The 21771-nt window shown below is 41.5% G+C and overlaps 3 protein-coding genes across 3 annotated transcripts; 1 reads left to right on the forward strand and 2 right to left on the reverse strand.

Annotated features, from left to right (window-relative positions):
• Nucleotides 1–1650: 1650 nt before the first annotated feature.
• On the reverse strand, nucleotides 1651–10296 carry LOC138599822 (uncharacterized). Its single transcript, XM_069671578.1, has 7 exons — nucleotides 10263–10296; nucleotides 9323–9525; nucleotides 7085–7189; nucleotides 6884–6979; nucleotides 4276–4386; nucleotides 3477–3600; nucleotides 1651–2081 (listed from the first exon to the last, which is right to left on the reverse strand). The coding sequence occupies exons 1-7, from the start codon at nucleotides 10294–10296 to the stop codon at nucleotides 1651–1653; spliced, it is 1104 nt and encodes a 367-aa protein (XP_069527679.1).
• A 3431-nt stretch (nucleotides 10297–13727) lies between these two features.
• On the reverse strand, nucleotides 13728–17102 carry LOC138599823 (zinc finger protein 547-like). The gene is made up of 8 exons (XM_069671579.1): nucleotides 17009–17102; nucleotides 16464–16666; nucleotides 16275–16379; nucleotides 16073–16168; nucleotides 15868–15978; nucleotides 15550–15667; nucleotides 15126–15365; nucleotides 13728–14834 (listed from the first exon to the last, which is right to left on the reverse strand). Exons 1-8 carry the CDS (start codon nucleotides 17022–17024, stop codon nucleotides 13987–13989), a joined length of 1737 nt encoding a protein of 578 aa, XP_069527680.1. The 5' UTR covers nucleotides 17025–17102; the 3' UTR covers nucleotides 13728–13986.
• Nucleotides 17103–18013: 911 nt separating this feature from the next.
• On the forward strand, nucleotides 18014–21331 carry LOC138599652 (uncharacterized). The gene is made up of 8 exons (XM_069671403.1): nucleotides 18014–18201; nucleotides 18503–18705; nucleotides 18785–18889; nucleotides 18981–19076; nucleotides 19164–19274; nucleotides 19604–19721; nucleotides 19903–20142; nucleotides 20278–21331. The coding sequence occupies exons 1-8, from the start codon at nucleotides 18186–18188 to the stop codon at nucleotides 21126–21128; spliced, it is 1740 nt and encodes a 579-aa protein (XP_069527504.1). The 5' UTR covers nucleotides 18014–18185; the 3' UTR covers nucleotides 21129–21331.
• The last annotated feature ends 440 nt before the right edge of the window (nucleotides 21332–21771 follow it).

Genomic DNA, 21771 nt, shown 5'->3' on the forward strand with positions numbered 1-21771 from the left:
ACGTTTGCACCAAAGACTGTATAAAAAGATGGACGACGTGACAGCTCCCTAAAAGTGAAACCAAACCCTCTCTATCGCCCCCCTGCTGACTGGCTGCAGTATAGGTCATAAAGCCCGCCTCCTCCATGTTAACAGATGGGACATGAATCAAACCAAAAAATCAAAATACACGACAAATAAATGTTTCTCAAACATGGTTTCTGTCATTATAGTTAGTTCTTATCATGCTGATTTACATCCAAGTGTTCATTTTTGACAAGTTTATTTTTAATTAGTTGATGCTGTAAAAAGGATGATTGACAGCTCTGTTGACAAATCTGGCTCCTGCAGCCGATCTGTTCCCCATTAGCAGAGTAGAGGAGGAACGGCGAGGGGAGATGTAACTACAGCAATAACCACAGTCATTGAACGTTGCATATCTGTGAGCGTCTGCTTCAGACCAACACAAGAAGCTGCTCTGCTGTTAAACACGCCAGCGTGTGGGACCTTTGCTGTCTTTTTCCGTAAGTTAAGTGTGTGTTTTGTTTAGCGCAAGTGACTACAGCGGCTCCCTCCACCGATCTCTACTGTGCCCGTCACAGGGGGGATTTTGGCTTAAATTTTCATACAATGAGAGCAGATGGAGATGCTTCATCCATCTTTATATACAGTCACTGGTTTGCACAAACAACACTTCAAAAACGTAACAGAACTCAAGGACAGCTATGTTTTCTCTTCTCGTTTTCAACAGCTGCTGTAACTACGACAACCACAGCCGCATTAGGATGAAGTCGCCTCTCGATTGCCCCCTGGGGGAGTGGCTGTTAGTGTAGGAGGCGCTTTATTTGATATGCAGCGGAGTTTTCTATGGGCGCATTTTAAACGTCGTGTCAATCAATTATCTAAACGTGGGGAAGCCAAAATCGTGATCGGATTTGATATTCGATTAATTGTGCAGCCCTACCTCACAGTAGGAGAATTTCCTTGTGGAGGGGAGGGGGGTCTCATGACATTAAAAGTACGCTACAGTCCCCGCAACCGGCAAACAATTCCAGCATCGGCCCTCACAGCCAGAAGCTCCCTGATTCTTCTTCTTTCACCTCGGATGTCTTTAATCATCCTGTTATGTCTCGCTCCAATGGTTTGGCACCAGTCGCATGATATAACCCTGCCCTCTCGCTCGCTGCGACTGTTCCTGACTATTACCTGTAATGTTCACACATTGTCTCACCCCGATTTCTTGCGAACATTTTACCAGGAGGCTGGCAGTAAAAAGTCGGGGTGAAAAATTGCAGCCCCCTCGGACGATGTCTGGAAATTTTCAGGAGTGCAATGCATGTGTGAAAGGGGCTTGAAGACAGATATATATAACCAAGTATCCACAGATTCAGATAAGAACAGTACAAACCTGTATATTCTCCCCATATGGAGATGAGAGGAGATTCACCTGAATTCTCATCATTCACTGACGAATCTCTGTATCGGGGGAAAAACAGACATTTAATAAAACATTTTCTTCTGATCCCATCAAAGAGATTTTTGGTGCTTTGTTATTCCTAGAGGACTTTTAGTGAGAAGATTTAATTCAGCTTTAAAGCACAAGAAAACAGTAAAAAACAAGGAGTGTTCAACTTAAGCGTTTAGTCATTTATAACAAAAGTTGTGGTAAACTTACAAGAAAGCTGCCGCCTCCGTCGGCTGTTTGGCAGGAAAGTCCACACATCCACTCAGCTTCCTCTTCCTGAGAACCCGCCCTCCTCTCAAGCTTTGGCTGTTCTCACTGGCTGCTGAATCTGAGTCAGCAGGCTCATTAGACGCAGTGAGGTCTATGGTTTCATCACACGTCAGTGCACTAACTGAGCTTTGTGCTTTCCTCTCCTGAGAACTGAGGGCTCTCGTCTCCTTCAGTCTTTGTCTGGCCGTCTCAGAGCTCCTCCTGCTCGCCCTCTCCTGGCTGGGAGCGCTGAGGCGACCCTGGTGCTCTGGAGGGTTTGACTCTTTGAGGGCGGGGGAGCAGGAGGTGGTGTTTATGGCAGGTTTGGTCCCCGGAGGCAGAGAGAGGGAGGAGAGGATGCAGTCGTCCATCGGTAATAATCTGGGATCTACAGGTGAGTAAAGGAGGTTAATTAGACAGTAGTGCTGCACAATGTTGGATAAAACATGTCCACACGTACACAGGTATTTTTCAAAACGTAGATTTTTCTCTGCATTTTGTCCGCACACAAACACTGTTTTAGGTCACTGAAAACGGATCTTTTGTAAAACTCCGGCCATGGTGAAGACTTTTAGAAACTCAGTTTCCGAGGAGACGTGTAGACGGGGTAAACAGCGTTTTTGGCTCGTGATGTCAGGCTGTGCGCCGTTATCTCCATGGTGACGCGTCACTAATGAGGTGACATTCCTTGACGTGACAAAAACAGTGATTTTTGAGAAGGTACTGCAGAGGGCAACTTCTTACCCTTCCCTCTATTTAAAGAGTTTTTCCCAACTGGACCTGAACACATCTCTCCTCTCGTTTTCAGTTGTGTCATGAAGAGCGCATTGAGTGGTCGAGCAAGCACGAAAGAGAGAGAGCGATGGAGGGGAGGTACAGAAAATACAGTACATTTATTTACACATCGTATCGGGACTTCATGCAAAAGGCTAAAGCCAGCGCTCTCCAGAACTTGGCACTCTAGGAGACCGCCAGCAATGAGCGACAAGATCACGCACATAACTTTCCTGTGCTCCAGCCCTGTTGTTTTTTGGGATGCATCGACGCACGTTGTACAAATGGACTTATCTCCATAACCAATGACGTCCATTACGTCAACGAGTCGCCCCAGCCCCATCTGTTTACAGTTTACAGGCAGGTGACACACAGACTCTGCAGCTCAGCGGTCAGTTCACTCTGTGCTCTGGTGAAGAGCTGCACTAATGTGATAACAGAGGCATTTTGTTGTAGATTAGTGATGGAGAAACGAGTTTTGTATCGAGCAACAATAAAGCAGCAGCTTGATGTGTTTCAGTTAATTTGCCACGCGATCGCACTTCCTGCGATGTGACTATCGCACATGCAACGATATACTGTGCAGCCCAAAACCAAAGTACCAGAAAGCTGTCAAGTTCCGATTTTTTTTAAGTAATTATTTTTTTGTTTCTTTGGCAGTATAAACCTTTATTTTTATTTAAAGATTTTTTACAGGACAGCTGAAAAGAGAGCGGGGGATGACATACACCAAATGATCGTTGAGGACTGTGGCCTCTGTACATCGGGCATCTGCACTACCAACTGAGCTAAACCAGCACCCCTAGAAATAACCTTTAATACAAACTAGTTGCTCAAAAGTTGGAAATTAATTAATTCATCAAAACAAAAACGTTCACCTTAAACATTTTTTAGAGTTTAGCAGGCAACAAACAGACAAATTGTTCTTCTAAACAGCAGCTTTATCACTTTCTTTCTTTATTTCAGCGTTGACTAACTGTAACAATCTAACAGTGTACAATTCGAGTACCTTTCTCTTCAAAATGGCCGAGGTTTCTGTGGTGCTCGAGCACAGCCTTCATGTCCTCCGGTGGGAAAAAGGATTGTAAACAGTCGTCGAGGAATGACGGAGCGTCTCGCAGAAAAGCTCCCAACTGAGAGGAGAGATCGAGTTACTGACCGAGCAGATGCTGCATTTGTTTATTCTTACACAGTCAAATGGACCACAGGGAGTCCACACAAACAAGGTAATCCCCACAAGGAATAATGTGTGAAACTAGAGCTGCTTGGAGAAACTTTGTAGTTTTTATTTCATAGTAAGTATGAGATAATCTGTTATTCTGTTGCTTTCCTGCCACTGCTTTAAACAGAGGGGAGGAGGGAGCAGTCTGCTGGGGCTCTGTGCTGCACCTGCGCCCAGTTAACCCTCCTCTATAACTGTCTCTGGGTCACTTGTGCAGACAGATGAGCCCCCGCATTTAGCCTGAAAACAGGGATTCAGTTTGGAATAATGCCATGGCTATTTCTGGTTAGACACTTATCTGTGTTGCATTTGGTTTATTTTGAAAGGGAAATAAAAGCAAAGGGATAAACAAGTTTTGCATGCACCCCCCTAAAGGGCGCGGTGCCCTCCCCAGGTAGCTTTCCATGACCTGTTACATAAGCATGACACGCATACGAATGAGCAGACCATGTTTTGGCTGGTTGCCTTCAGCAGGGTCATGAAGTGGGACGCTTTTTTCCCTTCTTCTTGCACCTTACAAGCAGGTGAAGTTATGCCAGAGATCTCTTCTCTGCCAAGCTCTAAATATTTCAAAGGAATGTGGCACCTGTGTGAAGTCTGGAACAGGCAGCAGCTCCTCCAGTCTTGATATGAACTCCCACACCAGCATCTCGAGCGCGGCGTCGTACTTGGAGCCAAAATATACAGGGAAGATTTCCTGCAACGAAAGCGAGACTCAGATTAATACAGAGAGAGAGAGAGATGAGGATGGATTGTTTTTGTGACTTTCCTCACTGCTTTAAAATATCATGTTTGGCGAAAAGTCTTTAAAACCTTGAACTTTTAAAATGCTGCAACTGCCAGACACTTTTGTCACTGTGGCCTAGTTCTGTCACACCTGCATTTACCGATTAGATTAACCCACTCTCTCTTCTGAATAAGACACCACTTACGCTTGAAGTGCCTGTTTGGTTCCTGGTAGAATCTTAACTAGTACAATTACTTGTATCGAAACTGTAACATTTGTTTTTTTTACTTAAGATAGTACCCGGAAAAAAATTACATGCATATATGATCAGTTTTCAGCCCAAATCTGCTGCTGCGAGAGAAAGAGAGCGGTGGTCAAGTGCCATAGTCAGGACGGAGAGAGCGACCTCCGTTAAAGTGGAAAGTAAGATGTCATTTCTGATTGTTTGTGTACAGCAGATGTTCTCATTAACAGAAATTAAAACATTTTGTGAAGTCACTTTCATGTCTCATAAAGATGCAAAAGTTGCATAAGCGTCTGTTACAGACAGACAGAGAGCAGCTCCTGGTCTTTTTCATTTCGTCCCGACCTGCAGACTGTTGGCTGCGAGCTTAACAGCACAGCACAATTATACCTCTTTCCCACTGAAATTAGCGCGTTGACGCAGGTCAGACCCAGGTAGACCCGCTAATAAATGCCAATCGTCTCTTTTCCCATCACCAGTGGAGTATACTCCTATCGGTCTCTTTTCTGCTGCGTCAGCATCTGACGTCACAAACGCGCCTGAAGCAGGATCAGTAAACAGTGAAGATGTTACGGTGGTTATGTCTTTATTGTGTCTTTATCAAACTCTCTTTATCAAACTCGGTGCCAAAAAATTTGGAACGATGTTCGAGCGCTGCTGGGACGGAGACAGGGGGAATTTGTTGCTGAGATGACGAAGAGTCTAGCATAGCATCGCGCCGGAGAGGCGTCCGGGTTTTGTGTTCCCATCATTGCCGATCGGAGCCGAGGCGATAATTACCCGGGTCTACTGCAGAGTCATGTGACCTGGGCCTGAATGCCGATTGTAACCTTTCCCACGAAGCAAAAAAGCCGGGTGTTGGATGAAAATGAGAAAACAAGGATAAAGGGCAGACCCTCTGCAGCTACAGACAGACTTCTTATGTCAATATCAAATAATAATAAACATGAAAATCCTGCTCATTAAGCCTTTCATTACTGTAAACAGTTTGTCAAATGAGCTGGTATGTGTTCAGTGACTTTTTCTGTACCAGCTCTGTGTGCAGGACAAATTTAGGATACTGTTTGAGCAGAGCACCGTTCACGCTTCATACAGTCGGTCTGCATGTCTCCCGTGCTGCAACCACAGGAGGTTAAACTGCTTCTCTGAAGACACAGAGATCAAAGACGCTGAGACCAGATAGCAGACAAAGACTGGTATTAATCTGGGACCATCAAAGCGTCCTTGCAGTGTAGGAGAAGATGGGACGTTTTCACAAAGGACTGTAAATGGATCTGGAGATCTTGCCTTAAGATTCCCACAGGATGTGTAACAACAGGAGGGCGACATGTTCACACCTCACCCTGGACAAGTTCCCTCTGCTGCTGAGCAGTCCTGTCTATTTCCTTCTGTAATGCAGCCTCACAGCCAAAGAACAGAAATCCGAAAATGCTGCTTATATGATCTGATTTTCTTTCTAATTATTTGAGTTAAAAAGTTTGGAATCTTGCTGGTTTAGCTCATTTGGTAGAGCAGGCACCCCATGTACAGAGGCTACAGTCCTCGACGCAGGTCATCCCTCACTCCTCCCCACATTTCCTGTCTCTTCAGTTGTCCTATAAAAAAAGGCAAAATCCTGCAATCCTGACTAGTTTAAAAGTTTTGCTACCATTTGCTTCTGTCATCCATCCAACCCAGCAGCAACCTATCATGAACACACAAGCACACTGTAGCTCCTTACGCACTGCCAGTTCAAGGCAGGATTACTCCGCTGGTTACATCTCATCTTCTATGTAAAAGGCGCAGAGGTGGAACGGTGGGGCGAAGCTGCCTCTGAGCCGTTACTGGAGGTAGTAACAGAGCGAAACGGAGGAGCCGGCAAGGCAGAACAGTATGTGTGCATGTGAAGCATGCTTTTTTTTTTGTTTACAACTCATCCACATTCTGCTTCCACAACGTCCAGCGTTGGCCACTGTGACTATTTAGCATAATTCTTGTTAGCATTTTGTCATTCTATGTTAATAATATAGAAATAAATGCTTTAATATAAAGTCTGGTTTTCTATAACTTATTTTTTGTCACTTTCTGTATCCAATTAGGCAAATTACTCTCTCTGATCACCTGAGAAATTAATGCTTTCCTCAAATAAAGGTGATTTTTACAACAGTTGCATGATGAAATAATATGTCGGATGTGCAAAAGAAAAGGAAAACCAAGCCTAAAAGAGAGAGAGTGCTTTCTCACCTGGAAAAAATAGTTCCTTTCAGAGGGATCCTCCAGTAATGAATGCACCAGCTCCACAAAGTTCACCTCAGATTCCTCCACCTGGTTGATGGTAACCTGTTACACACACACACAGAGAATGAATTGAATGAATTTTATTGGACATAAAAGCAACAAATTAGACTTTAAAACTGAATGTTAAAAAAGAAATAGTTTGCTTACATGGTGATCTTTGGCAGTGCTGACGGGAGCTTTAATTCTGTCCAGATGCGGCTGAATGGACTGCATGTCTGCTGGGTGCTCGCCCCGACACATCTCCAGAACCAGCTGTAAGAACACACACAGAAGGACTCTAACGCATCGCACTGACACAGCAGATCACAGCTCAGTAAAACAAGACAGTCGAAGAACTATCAGGTAAGTTGTAGCTAAATCAAGACAAGGCGAACCGCACCATGAGAAGGTCACTAAAGCCAGCTTATTCCTTTACAGAAGGAGAAACAGCAAGTAAAGAATGCCAGACTCTAATCTTTGAAAATACAGATAAAAGAGGCTTTCTCGTGATGTTCACAGAGGAGGAATGGCAATTTGAAAACCACATCGCCGGAGGGGAAACAAGGCCAAACACTCTGTGTGGGCTCGGGAATACCAGAGTTTCTCAGTGAAAGACGGGGAGGAAGTCCTATTTATTGAAGAATCCAAGTTTGCAGTAACAGTCGGGTGTTTGTAAGGAGAGGAACAGGAGAGAGAACGACGGAGAATTTGCAGAGTAAATGCTGGATTTGTGCCTTTAGAGTTTGAATAACATTAATAGTGTGTTAAAGATTGTGAACGCTTTGATGGAGATTTTGTGTTGTTGAAAAAGTGAGAAAGCAGGTTTAAGGAGTGCCACTGTATGTTTCCCCTAAGGACACATCTGGTCACAGTTGCTCATGGAGTCTGTGAGGCTGCTTGTTAATTTAGCCCACAGTGAGTTGTGTGCGTCTGTTTTTACGCGGCTGCTCCTGGCCTGATTTTTGTTTTTGTTTTGATGAGTGTATTTTGTATGTGAAGTGAAAATTCTGGAAGGAAGGGCAAATTGAAGACAAGATTTTAATAAAATCTCGACCTGTAACCCCAACTCTTTCTGAATATACCGACATGTTTATGTAACATCTAAGAAGTACGTAAAAATGCATCAAACTTAAAGTGTGATTGTGTGGAAAGTGTGATGTGTGATATGCAGCCTTTGTCATTTTACACTGAACCAAGCACTGCCGGCGTTAAGCCATCCCAGTGTGTGTTTTTTTACATCGCGAAGCAAAAGATGTGCGAGGTGTAAAACAGTGCAAGCTTCACATATAGCCTTTAAGAAATTAGCGTGTTGACGCAGGTTTATCAGACCCGGGAAGACCCGCTTAAATATGCCGATTGTCTCTTTTCCCATTGCCAGTGAAGTATACTCTTTTCTGCTGCGTCACAAACACGCCTGAAACAGGGTTAGAAAACAGTGAAGATGTTACAGTTTAGTCTTTATTGTATCTATTACTCATTCAGTCTGTGTATCAAACTCAGTGCAGACGAATTTGGAACAATGTTCGAGCGCTGCTCCTACGGAGGCGGGAGGAATTTGTAGCTGAGATGACAAGGAGTCGCAGAAGTTACCGACGGAGCATAGCATCATGCTGGAAAGGGGGTAGAGTTTAGCATGTTGACACAGGTTTTGTGTTCCCATCAATGCTGATCAGAGCCGAGGCGATAATTACCCGGGTCTACTGCAGAGTCATTTGACCCACTAAAGGGTTTTTTGACCAGTGTTTTTTTTTTTTTTTTTACATAACAGACGAGACGTAATAGAGGGGTAAGTAATCCTGCCTTGAACTGGCAGTGTAAAAGGGGCTTCTAAATAACTAGGTAGAGGTTTAAAAAGAGGGGGTTTTAAGATTATAACTGTAATTCTAACATAATTTAATATCTCAACTACTGAAACTCAAGTTTCAGTGGGATTTGAGAAGATAAACAGACTCGTCCTAAATTAAGTTTCAGTGCGTAAGAATGTAGAAGGAATGACTGCAATGTATCACACTGACAGTGAAACATGGGACTGAGACTACACTGACAACACCCTGACCAAGAACAGAAACCACTCTATTCTTGCTCTATCCTCTAATTTGCATCCTTGTGGAGAAGCATTCATACTGCAGCAGGATTATGACCCAAAACACCTCGCACCACTAGTGTCAGAAATAAGGAGTCATGGACTCTCCTTCACCTCTGACCTGAATGCTATAAAACATTCACAAGGGCTCAAAAACAAGCGCTAAATAGAGGTATGTTGACTAGCAGTCTCAGATCTACTGTTGTTAGTTACTAGATTTATTATTAATTTGAAATGTAGCTCTCTAATGTTGGGTTAAAAAGAGGAAAGCACATTAAATAATAACGCCACATCAATATGATTCAACAGTGAATAATACAAACCCTGGCCCTGAGTCCCAGGATGAGCTGAGCTCTCTGACTGTAGCTCATCAGCTCTGGGACCAGCTCCGTCACCATGGTAACAAACTCCTCCAGCATCCCATAGTGGTCTACGAGTCCCTGCTGCACTACCTGCCACACTGCAGCTGACAAGAGCTGCAAGGGCGGGGCCAGGAGGCGCAGATAGTGGACTGGAAGATCATTACCTGAGGAGAGGAAGAGAAGATAAAGCTTATTATCCAGAGGTTTACTGAGCGGCGACAGGCTACAGGGAGTGTAATGACCCACAAGCTAATAGATAACAAGAGCAGGAGTAAACAACTAAAGACAGGTTAACCAATAAACACCTGCACAAATCTTCTCTACCTAATGTATTGTGTACTGATTTTGCCAGGGTCATGGGCGGCCGAGGCTCATTGATGCGTGTGGGAAGTAAAGGCTGGCCCGTGTGAAGAGCTACTGCAGCTCGAACTGCTGAAAAAGTTACTGCTGGTTCTGATAGAAAGGTGTCAGAACACACAGAGCATCACAGTTTGTTGCATATGTGGCTGCTTAGACCGGTCAGGGCGCCCATGCTGACCCCTATCCATCGCTGAAAGTGCCTGCAATGGGTACATGAGCATCAGAACCAGACCACGGAGCGGGTGCTTGTGCTAACTTATCTGGGGAAGACATGGCACCAGGATGCACTGTGGGAAGAAGGCAAGCCGGCGGAGACAGTGGCCTCTTTCAGCAGGATAACGCGCCTTACCACACTGCAACAATGTTTCAGGAATGGTTTGAGGAACACGACGAGTTCGAGGTGTTGACTTGGCTGCTAAAGATCTCAATCCAATCGAGCGCCTGTGGGATGTGTTGGACAAACAAGTCCGATCCATGGAGGCCCCACCTCGTAAATTACAGGACTTAAAGGATCTGCTGCTAACGTCTTGGTGACAGATACCTCGGGACACCTTCAGAGGTCTAGTGGAGTCCATGCCTCGACGGGTCAGTTTTGCAGTAAAAGGGGACCTACTGTACGTAATATTAGGCAGGTGGTCATAATGTTATGGCTGATCGGTGTATATAAAATAAACTGCAACAGAGACTTTTTATCCAGCTTGTATACCTCTTATTGTATCTTATCTTGTTGGATTTCCTCAAGAAGAGCTCCCCTGTCTGGGCTGTCCGGCTGCTGTACTTTTCACCCCTGAGCTGGATTTTGTTTAGACAAGGAAAAATGGCCCCAAGCTCACCTCAGTGACAGTTACCTTAAACCACAATCTGAGTCAACAGCATCAACCTGACACTCGACATGCTGTCCAGGAGCACAGCATGAATTAGTGAACTTAAATTATAGTGGCAAAGCGCCGGCTGAAATAATGACATGACAGTGCAGCTCTCAGGTGCCCTGACAACAACAGCATCCATCAAACTCGAGACAAACTCGCATCTTGTTGAACGCTGCACAAGCGAGCAGCCTATTAAATGTGACAGACTCACAGTATAGAAAGCTGCAGGAAAAAACAACTATAATAATGTTTTGATTGATTGAAAAATGAAACTATAGCCTATTAGCAATGAAATGATCCCTGATGGACCACTCCAGTTGATCCTTGCCGGAATGTTATGCAGAATAAAAGCATGAATTTCCGTTAAGGTCAGTGTTAACTCAAAGATCAGGGATCATTATTAAACTAATGTGGTTTTTCATCAGGGTTCACGCACCTCGACTGCTTCCACTTTCAGTCCCGTGTTGTATTTCCATTTAGCAGCTGACAGGAGAAAAAACACGTCCAGATGTCGCCCTCGGTTTGTAGCGATTAATGACGGAAAAAAAGATGAAGTCTAATACATGAATTCTGCTAATTTCTGATTAATAAAACATCCGTAAACAACCGCAAACGCGCAAAACGTGAGCGCAGTTTGCTCGGATGCATTAATGGGCTGTGGTTTTTATTCTCGCACTGAGAGGAGACACAGAACAAAGGTTTCTGGTCTCATCCGCCTCAGTCCAGATCACGGCAAGCCCTCTTTCCTGGTTGGCTGACGAAGACCGGATCAGGCAGCCAATTCAGGTTTCACAACACTAGATGGCGCCATTTGATTTCCATATTACCTACATCTGACCAGTTTAAGGGTAGTTTTGAGTGTTTTTGAGAGGTGTGTTTCAAGTTTCTATGCTGTGGTGAAAAGATATTCCAATATCCTACTTGAGCAAAAGCTGTAAATCTACAATTCAATGACAAGTAAATATCTTGCATTGACAAAACAGCAAAAGTGCGTAAGGAAAATGGCAAATTATGCACAGGGTATCAAAAGTACCTTAAGTGGTTACACAGAATGGCAATTTTCTTCATCGTGGTAAGCGATTAATATAAATGTTTTTAAATTTCTATTTTAGGTCATAAAAAACCCCCAAACATATAAATAGATACTGATTTTTTTTTACTTTAAGTTGTGATAAATTTGTGTTTTTATATACGTAATTATGAACATCTATATGTGACAAAGATGGATATAAAGACTTACCACACAGACCGTCGCTCTTCATTCTCTTGAGCAAAACGAGATGTGTGATGAGGTCATTGAGTTGGCCTCTTATTTTGAAAGAAGGGAACCGGAAGTGCTAGCTAGCGCCTTGTAATTACCATTTTTTCTTCTTTTTGCATAAAATTTTTGCTTCGTTATTCATAAAGCAATTGGGAGGAGAGGGGTGTATAAGTATCGTTGGTCTCCAATCAATTTAACTGAAGTTAAGTTGACTGACAAGCTCTCCACTCTGCTAGTAAACAACTGCATACGTCTGCTAGCAAAGCCACGCTAGCTAACCCACTTTTCCTTGTAACTACGTATTTGAGATATATTTTGTTTTACTTCTAGTTGAGTTAAATGGTTCTTGGCAATTCTACTTGGCTGCTGTGGAGAAGAGCAACATTTGTTAGGAAAGCACCGCTGAGTTCAGACAAGAGTTGGGGTTATTGTACTTCAGGGCCACCGTCAAACAAATTGCAGCACTTCCTCTTGGTTTAGAAAATACAGTGAACAGCCAGCGTGTTAGGCTCATCAGCGCCACCTGCTGCCTGGGCGTGTGGACCACAAACTACAAATGTTACTAGTTTGGAAGTTCTTGTATGTCGACTAAAAAATAATATTTTACTACGGTTTACTGATTATTTAAAGAAACTAAAACGTTTTCTTTATCCAGTTTTCTCATGTTTGTGTCAAAAAGGCAAACTGAAGTCTTAAAAAATGGAATTTTTAATATTTACTGACATTTTTCACTTTTTACTGACATTTAATAGACCAAATAATCAATCTATGAATTGAGAAAATGAAAGACTAATTTAGAATATAATCTTTAACTGCAGCTCTACAGAAAATACCAACTGAACTTATTGGATGTTCCAGAGCAGGGTGCAGTCGAATGTGTCCAAAGATGAAACCCAGCTGTCTAAGATGCAGCTGTGTGACTAATCGAATATTTTCTGACATCTATAGACTTATAGTTTTGAAACTGTACAAGTTATTAATGTGGTTGTTTTCTGTTTGATCATTATCATCCACGCTTTTGGGGGAAAGGAGGATAAATCAGAGCATTTTTCAATATTTCCAGCATTCTGTATTTAAATTCTTCTTCTCTTAAATTAATGTTATATTTGTTTTTCAGGTGATGTTAGAAACTATCCTATCTAAGCTAGCATCTAAACAGACCTTGGCGGCACCTGAAGATCATACTAATCTAAAGATTAACTGGAGAGGTTTAGACGAGAAACCGGACATCGATAAACCACAGGATGGAAATCAAGACAAGTTAGAACAGAGGACAGTGAAGCAAAAAGATAGACATAGCACAGAAGACATTTCTGAGGAGGATAAAGAGAGCGTTTACATTGATTGAAAAAATAATGGTCTTGTTTCCTGATGGCAGAAACAGATGGGGAAGCTGCCTCCAAGCCACCTGGATGATCAGTGGAAGGAGTGAAGGAACATCTGGATCTGAGCAGAAAAAAGGAAACGTACATACTTTTTTATCTTATTTAGAAACCTTTCAACTGACTGTGCATCATACTTACCACCTGCATTCCTATAGCAACCGCCAGTCTTCTGTTTTGCGTCTCATGCCTTCAGAGAAGGAAAACATGGACTGGATTGTACTTGCTTCTGTTGTTTCTTTTATGTTTCTTTTTTTCTCCTCAGATCCAGATGTTCCTTCACTCCTTCCACTGATCATCCAGGTGGCTAGGAGGCGGCTTCCCCATCTGTTTCTGCCAACAGGAATCAAGACCATTACTTCTTTATCCATAAAATAACAGTATGATCAATGTAAACGCTCCCTTTATGCTCCTCAGAAATGTCCTCTGTGTTATGTTAGTGAAGGGGATGAAACTGAGGCACAAAAATACCACTCAAATTTTGGAACGGATGATTTTATTTAAGGAAAAAATAATTTACTTGCAATCATATTAAAAAAAAGGAAATAAGAGCAGAAATGATCAGTGCAGAGTACTACTTTCAAGCAACTGTATACAATGTTATAAACATCCTGATGACGTAAGTTGATAGGACTGTTAGAGCAATGTAAACAATCTGAAGGTTCAGGCTTTAACAAACTTTTGTTACTCAATACTCGACAGACACAAACCTCTTCAACCTTTAAACATCTGACATATCAGACCTTTAAAAAATCACTCAGTGGATGCTTTAGCCTTTTTTGTTGTTTTGTGACTTCGCATGTGTATTTTTAGGTTGCTCGATGAGTTAAATCTTTTGTCACACACGGTACACTGAAAAGGTTTTTCTCCTGTGTGAATTATTAAATGTCGATTCAGTCCAGAACGGCCGCTGAAACACTTGCCACACTGGGAGCAGGAGAATGGACGCTCACCTGTGTGCACTCTCTGATGGTCTTTCAGGATTTGCAACGTTCTGTAACTTTTTCCACATGCCTTGCAGTTGTATGGTCTCTCACCTGTGTGTAACCGCGAATGGATCCGCAAATTACCCTTGAGTCTAAACGTTTTGCCGCACTCGCTACACAGGAATGGCCTCTCCCCTTTATGCAAGCGGATGTGCTGCGTCAGCGTGTACTTCTGGTCAAATTTCTTATCGCAAAAATTACAGGCGTATGGCCGCTCCCCGGTGTGAAGTCGCATGTGAGTTTTCAGCATTTTCGGACATGGAAGACCCTTTCCACAGTGGGAACAAACGTACGGCTTCACTGTAACGTGAGCCATGTGGTGCAGCTCCAGACGACTCTTTGTCTGGAAGGTCATGTCGCATTTGTCACAGCGGTACAGCTGCTTTGGCGTCGGGTGTACGGCTTTTACATGATCTTTTAAAGTTCTTTGTTTCCGAAAAACCTTGTAACACACAGGACAGGTGAGGTCTTCAATGTCCTTTAAACTGGAAGCCATGGTCCCTCCAGCGCTAGAACTTCCCTGGATTCCCTGGTTTACTTCAGGATCCTCTGAGTTTGGCTCCAAGAGCGTCACTTCTGTCTCGTAAACAACTGGTAAGGAACTGCTGGCATTATCTGCAGGAAAAAACACAAAAAATATGTCAAATTTAGTCTTTTTAGCTTGTTTGTAAGCAGCTGGTAATATACATAAATAGCTCTCTGTAGCAGCTAGCATGAACGTCCTTTTTTACAATAGCCATAGAGAGTTCTCGAAATGTTTAACAGGACATATACCGTTTGAAATGGGTCAGAATTAAAAGTTGGGAGAGGGAAGATTTACATTAGCAACATTTCGATCAAGGAATCTCTTCAACTTCCAGATTCATTTGAACATTTGTCGTAATTAGTTTTCTCCTAAATGCTCACCATCATCCTCTACCACCTCAGCTTCTTCAGAACATGGCGAGGTAGTGAGCGGTGACAGCCCTCTCTCCTGAAACTGCGATTTAGACGGCTCAAGTTCAAATGAACTGTCATCCGTCTCTTCATCAGTGCTTTCTCCCCCTATTCCATCACTTACACCATCAGTGGGACCTTCTGTGGCCACTGACGCATGTTTACATGCAAGTGTGGACAGAATGGTGTCGGACATGAAGGAGAATTCACCTAAAGCAGAAAACATTTAGGTTAAACAAAGGTTTAGAGTCACTGTTTGTGTGAAACTCTGAGTCGATATTCATCAGAAATTAGCAAAGCGGCTACATTAGATCACATGTATAAGCCAAAGATTTTTTGGATGACCTGATGAGTTCTTGTAAACTTTTTTTTCAAAATGCAAACAGGTCTTTACTTTTCGTCAACTTTTGTCGCTGCTTTTGATGCGTCAGAATCTTTTCCAGATCGTCTTGATCGCAGACAAACTGCTCAAACTGGATGTCAAAGAAGGACGGGTCAATTAAAGAGGATACCTGAAAAAAGTGGAAAGGAAAATTGTTCAATGAATACAAAGTTTTATGTGATATTATGTATTATATGTCACAGTATAGTAATATTTATGACCCATGTGGGCATTAGAATACTGGCTGAAACATTTCTTAATATATAATTAATATTTTTGGACCTGTAAACAATTGCTGTTCGTTATGAGACATAACTTGATGCGGCTTACATTTGAGAAACTTGGCACTGGGATAAACTCTTCCAGTCGGTAGAAGAACTCCCACACAAGTATCTGTAACACTGTGTCAAAGCGGGCTCCATACAGCTCAGGAAAAACCTCCTTGGAGAGGAAAATAGCATAAATAAAATGTATTCAAGTATATCAGTAGATTAACTAAATTAAAGTTTTAATACATTTTAGTTGAAGAACTCACTTTAATAAATTTATCCTTTTCGTATTTGTCATTGAGTAACGTTTGAACCTGCTTCACAAACGCAGACTTTGATATCTCCACCTCTCGATCTTCATCCTGCCAGGAAGCACAGAAGAGGCATAGTTTAATATCTATAGAGTTAGTATTCCATTAATTTTGCACATCTACCTCATATTTAAACTTATTTTCAAATATGCTGTACCTCCTGTTGACTGCAGCTTGTTTGACTTTTTTGGAAAATGTTGAGGTGTTCCTGGACAGATTCACAGTCAACGGGATCCATCTTTGTTAGATATTCCACAATGATCTGAAAAACACAACGTTTGCATTATTGTTGAATGTATTTTCTTCTTCTTTTTCTTCATAAATAGTCTTATCTACATTTCCTCACTCGAGCTCTCAGTCCCAGGATGAGCTGAGTCCTCTGCTTGTAGCTCAGAAGATCTGGGACCATCTCTGTCACCAAAGTGATGAAGTCAGCCAGTTTGGGATACTGCTCTACATTTCGGTCCAGGGCTACCTGCCACAAACAGGCTGATGTCAACCTCAGTGGAGGAACCAGGAGGCGCAAAGATGACAGAGGGAGATGCGGATCTAACAGAGGAAGCAGGCAGAGAGACGTAAATAATGGAGTTGTGCGCAAACTCAGTGGCAGCTTTGCCATTTCAATACCTTCACAAAAGACATGCATAAATACATGCTAATTTTCTATTAGATAATAATCATTGCTACTGCAACAAGTTAGCTTGAATCCGGGATTCGTTTACATACAAATCTTTTTCACAATAGCTTTTTTCCTCCCTGTATGTATGTAGCATTTAATTGAAAGAAATTACCGAACAGAACCAGTGGCAGGATGAAAATACCAGTTATTTACTTGTGATATAGCTCACGTGTAAGCGTTGTTAGTATACGCATGTAAGATTTAATACAGACCTCGAAATCTGGCCATTTTAGGAACGCTTCAGATAGTTAGCTTAAATTTGCTAGCTATGTGTGGCTCTATGGAGCAGACGTCAAGTTAAGCCAACCTGTTATCGTTCGTTTTATTTTGGAAGACTACGCATCAACAACACTAGAACTTCCGGTCTTCTCCTTCTTCTTCTTTCTCTTTAATAGAGGATGGCTAACTAATTTTAAAGGTGCATACACCCGCATCTCACCATCTATCTGTCAGTTATTAACTTATCGATGAAAATACCGTGGTTTGGCTGTCTTGAAATGGGTACAGTTCGTTCCGACATTGTTAATAAAATAATAATTGTCCGTTGACGATGACAGCAAGCAGGTTTTGGTGACAGGTTTTTACCATGTGTCTGATTTATTATATATATATTTATATTTATTTATAGATTTTAAGGTTTACGTAATCCTTTAGATAGAGGACGTAATTCAATATAACATGCTGACAAAATCTATCATATTTATGTGGGATTGAGAAAAATGTGATCCTTTTTACTGCAAGGATTTGTATGAGTGAATGTGTTCAAACCTGGATGTTAACTTTACCCTCATAGTATCAAATCGCTAAAAATTAACAACTGACAGCATATGATTGTCATTTTCCTACTGCAATGTCTCGATATGTATTGGCTCACAAGCACACTAATTATTTTATCTTATTTTGAAAACTTTCAATTGACTGAGCACCACCTGCGTTCCCATAGCAACCGTCAGTCTTCCGTTTTGCTCATGCCTTCAGAGAAAGAAAACGGACTATTATTATTTTACTAACAATGTCGCAACGTACTTATATTTGGCATGTGCCAATTTAAAGAAAGCAAAACCTAGGTGTTTTCCGGGATACGGTAATGACTGACGGAGGTTTGGATGGATGCTGAGATGCTGGGTGTATGCGCCTTTAAAATTTGTTAGCCAACCTCTAATAAACAGAGAAGAAGAAGAAGACCGGAAGTTTAAGTGTTGTTGATGCTGGTCGAATCCAAAACGTTAGCTTACTAGTCTACACTTCACTCAAATAGTGTTATGTGTTGCAAAATAATTAAATTGATCGATGCTATAGTAGTCTGGCAGGTTGGCTTAACTTCAAGTCTGCTCCAGATAGCTACACATAGCTAGCAAATATAAGCTAACTTTCTGAAGCGCTCCTAAAATGGCCAGATTTCGAGGTGTGTATTTAATTTGACATGAGTGAGCTATTTAGGAAGGGAATAGCTGGTAGTTCCATCCCGTCACGGGCTCTGTTTGGTTATTTGTTTTAATTAAATGCTAAATACATACATTTATTTTACATTTACTTTTTATGTGAAAAAGATTTGTATGTAAACGAATCCCGGGTTCAAGCTAACTTGTTGCAGTAGGAATGTTTATTATATAATAGAAAAGTAGCGCAACATTTCTTGCGCTAGTTTCCACTGAGTCTGTGCACAACTCCATTATTTACGTATCTCTGCCTGCTTCCTCTTTTAGATCCGCATCTCCCTCTGTCATCCTTGCGCCTCCTGGTTCCTCCACTGAGGTTGACATCAGCCTGTTTGTGGCAGGTAGCCCTGGACCGAAATGTAGAGCAGTATCCCAAACTGGCCGACTTCATCACTTTGGTGACAGAGATGGTCCCAGATCTTCTGAGCTACAAGCAGAGGATTCAGCTCATCCTGGGACTGAGAGCTCGAGTGAGGAAATGTAGATAATAAGGCTATTTATGAAGAAAAAGAAAATACATTCAACATTAATGCAAACGTTGTTTTTCAGATCATTGTGGAATTACTAACAAAGACAGATACCGTTGACTGTAAAGCTGTCCAGGAACACCTCAAACTTTTCAGAAAGAGTAAACCAAGCTGCAATCAACAGGAGGTAGAGCCTGTTTGAAAAATAGATGTGCAAAATGAATTGAATACTAATGACATTAAAATAAGTCTCTAAACTCTTCTGTGCTTCCTGGCAGGATCAAGACCGAGAGGTGGAGATATCAAAGTCTGCGTTTGTGAAGCAGGTTCAAACATTACTCAATGACAAATACGAAAAGGATAAATTTGTTAAAGTGAGTTCTTCAACTATTGAAACTTTAATTTTATTAATCTACTGATATGCTTGAGAACATTTTATTTATGCTATTTTCCTCTTCAAGGAGATTTTTCCTGAGCTGTATGGAGCCCGCTTTGACACAGTGTTGCAGATCCTTGTGTGGGAGTTCTTCTACCGACTGGAAGAGTTTATCCCAGTGCCAAGTTTCTCAAATGTAAGCCGCATAAAGAAAAGTAAATGTTTACAGATCTTTACTGATAAAAATTATTTTACTTTTTTTAATTATGATTTTTTTTTACTGTAAAGTGGTAAAACTGCTTATGGAGAAATAAGTCTTTACACAAAAGTGCAGGGGCAAGAAAAGCCTTGCATTATATTTTAAAAGCAGGAATTTGTGAACATTACCAAATATTTCAAAAGTAATGTTCAAGGTCATTTCATTGGTTTTAGTTAAGAAGTTTCAGCCAGTATTCTAACGCCACATGGGTCATAAATATTAAAACTTTAAATTCATTTATCGATATATTTCCCCCCTTTTTTCAGGTATCCTCTTTAATTGACCCGTCCTCCTTTGACGTCCACTTTGAGCAGTTTGTCTGCGATCAAGACGATCTGAAGAAAATTCTCAAGCATCAAAAGCAGCGACAAAAGCTGACAAAAAGTAAGGACCGGTTTACATTTTGCATTCAGTTAAAAACTTTACAAGAAAACTCATCAGGTCACCTTAAAATCTTTGGCTAATTCCTACATGTGATCTAATGTAGCTGCTGTGCTAACTACTGATGTATATAGACAAACAGTGACTCTAAACCTTTGTTTAACCTAAATGTTTTCTGCTTTAGGTGAATTCTCCTTCATGTCCGACACTATTCTGTCCACACTTGCATGTAAACATGCGTCAGTGGCCACAGATGGTCCCACTGATGGTGCAAGTGATGGAATAGGGGGAGAAAGCACTGATGAAGAGACGGATGACAGTTCATTTGAACTTGAGCCGTCTAACTCGCAGTTTCAGGAGAGAGGGTTCTCACCGCTCACTAACTCGCCATGTTCTGAAGAAGCTGAGGTGGATGAGGACGATGGTGAGTATCTTTCATTTTGGAGAAAAGTGAAAAAAGTCATGCTTGCTACAGAGAGCTATTTATTTGCTATTTACCAGCTGCTTACAAACAAGCTAAAAAGACTAAATTTGACATATTTTGTGTTTTTCCCTGCAGATAATGCCAGCAGTTCCTTACCTGTTGTTTACGAGACAGAAGTGACGCTCTTGGAGCCAAACTCAGAGGATCTTGCAGCAAACAGTACAGGAGTCCAGGGAAGTTCCAGCGCTGTAAGGAACATAGCTTCCAGTTTAAAGGACATTGAAGACCTCACCTGTCCTGTGTGTTACAAGGTTTTCTGGAGACGAAGAACTTTAAAAAATCATGTAAAAGCCGTACACCCGACGCTAAAGCAGCTGTTCCGCTGTGACAAATGCGACATGACCTTCCAGACAAAGAGTCGCCTGGAGCGGCACCATATGGCTCACGTTACAGTGAAGCCGTACGTTTGCTCCCACTGCGGAAAGGGTCTTCCATGTCCAAAAACGCTGAAAACTCATATGCGACTTCACACCGGGGAGCGGCCATACGCCTGTAATTTTTGCGATAAGAAATTTGACCAGAAGTACACGCTGACGCAGCACATCCGCTTGCACAAAGGGGAGAGGCCGTTCCTGTGTAGTGAATGTGGAAAAACTTTTGCATTCAAGGGTGCTTTGCTGATCCATTCACGGTTACACACAGGTGAGAGACCATACAACTGCAAGGAATGTGGAAAAAGTTACAGAACATTGCAAATCCTTAAATACCACCAAAGAGTGCACACAGGTGAGCGTCCATTCTCCTGCTCCCATTGTGGCAAGTGTTTCCGTTGCCAAACTGGGCTGAATAGACATGTTATAATTCACACAGGAGAAAAACCTTTTCAGTGTACTGTGTGTGACAAAAGATTTAACTCATCAAGTAACCGGAGAATACACATGCGAAGTCACAAAACAACAAAAAAAGCTAAACCAACCGCAGAGTGATTTTTTTGTCTTCTGTGTGAGCCTTTTTCTTTGCTCTCTGATATTTGAGATGTTTAAGGAGGTTTGAGTTTTAATAAAGTTTGTTAAGGGCTGTACCTTAAAATTGTCTACAGTCCTATCAACTAAAGTCTGATAATTTCTGCTGTTATTTCCCTTTTTTTTTTTAAAAATATGAATACTTTTGTATACCTTAAGAAGTTTACTCTCCAAACTTTACAAGTGAATTTTGTTTTTCTTAAATTAAAGTTCCAAAATTTGATGGCTTGTTTGAGTGGTATTTTTGTGCTTAATTTTCACTATCATAACACTTCATTTAAATATTGACTGCACACTCGACTTGAGGAGGCCAGTTCTATGCATACACTTAAGGTATATTAACATAACTGCATATAATAAAGATTTAGACCAAAAGGCAGCATTGTACTGACTTGCTATATTTTATTTAAAATAACAAACCCATCAACAATTAATCACGAACGAGAATTCCTGTGTAAGTTAAATTTGAAAGAAAGGCTCTTACTTTGAAACTGTGTCCCGGAAGTATCTTGACGGTCTACAAAACAAAATTTAATTTAATTTTTTTTATTTTTTTCAATTATATTAATATAGTCGAATATTATATAATTAATAATATAATTTTTAG

The sequence above is a fragment of the Semicossyphus pulcher genome, unplaced genomic scaffold (genome assembly GCF_022749685.1).
Source record: "Semicossyphus pulcher isolate SPU_LCO1_2020_fin unplaced genomic scaffold, fSemPul1.0.p SCAF_20, whole genome shotgun sequence".
Taxonomy (NCBI): domain Eukaryota; kingdom Metazoa; phylum Chordata; class Actinopteri; order Labriformes; family Labridae; genus Semicossyphus; species Semicossyphus pulcher.

Bases quoted from the DNA above. Each gene is read 5' to 3' on its own strand.
- LOC138599822 (XM_069671578.1), bottom strand. From the start codon at position 10,296: ATGGACTCCACTAGACCTCTGAAGGTGTCCCGAG. The intron at 6,980-7,084 runs GTAAGCAAACTA...TGTGTGTAACAG, and splicing joins GCACTGCCAAAGATCACCAT to GTTACCATCAACCAGGTGGA. The intron at 3,601-4,275 runs GTGCCACATTCC...CTCTCCTCTCAG, and splicing joins CTGTTCCAGACTTCACACAG to TTGGGAGCTTTTCTGCGAGA.
- LOC138599823 (XM_069671579.1), bottom strand. The intron at 16,380-16,463 runs GTGAGGAAATGT...TGTGTTTTTCAG, and splicing joins TCCTGGGACTGAGAGCTCGA to ATCATTGTGGAATATCTAAC. The intron at 15,366-15,549 runs GTAAAGACCTGT...TTTCTGCTTTAG, and splicing joins GCGACAAAAGTTGACGAAAA to GTGAATTCTCCTTCATGTCC.
- LOC138599652 (XM_069671403.1), top strand. The intron at 19,275-19,603 runs GTAAGCCGCATA...CCCTTTTTTCAG, and splicing joins CAGTGCCAAGTTTCTCAAAT to GTATCCTCTTTAATTGACCC. The intron at 19,722-19,902 runs GTAAGGACCGGT...TTTCTGCTTTAG, and splicing joins GCGACAAAAGCTGACAAAAA to GTGAATTCTCCTTCATGTCC.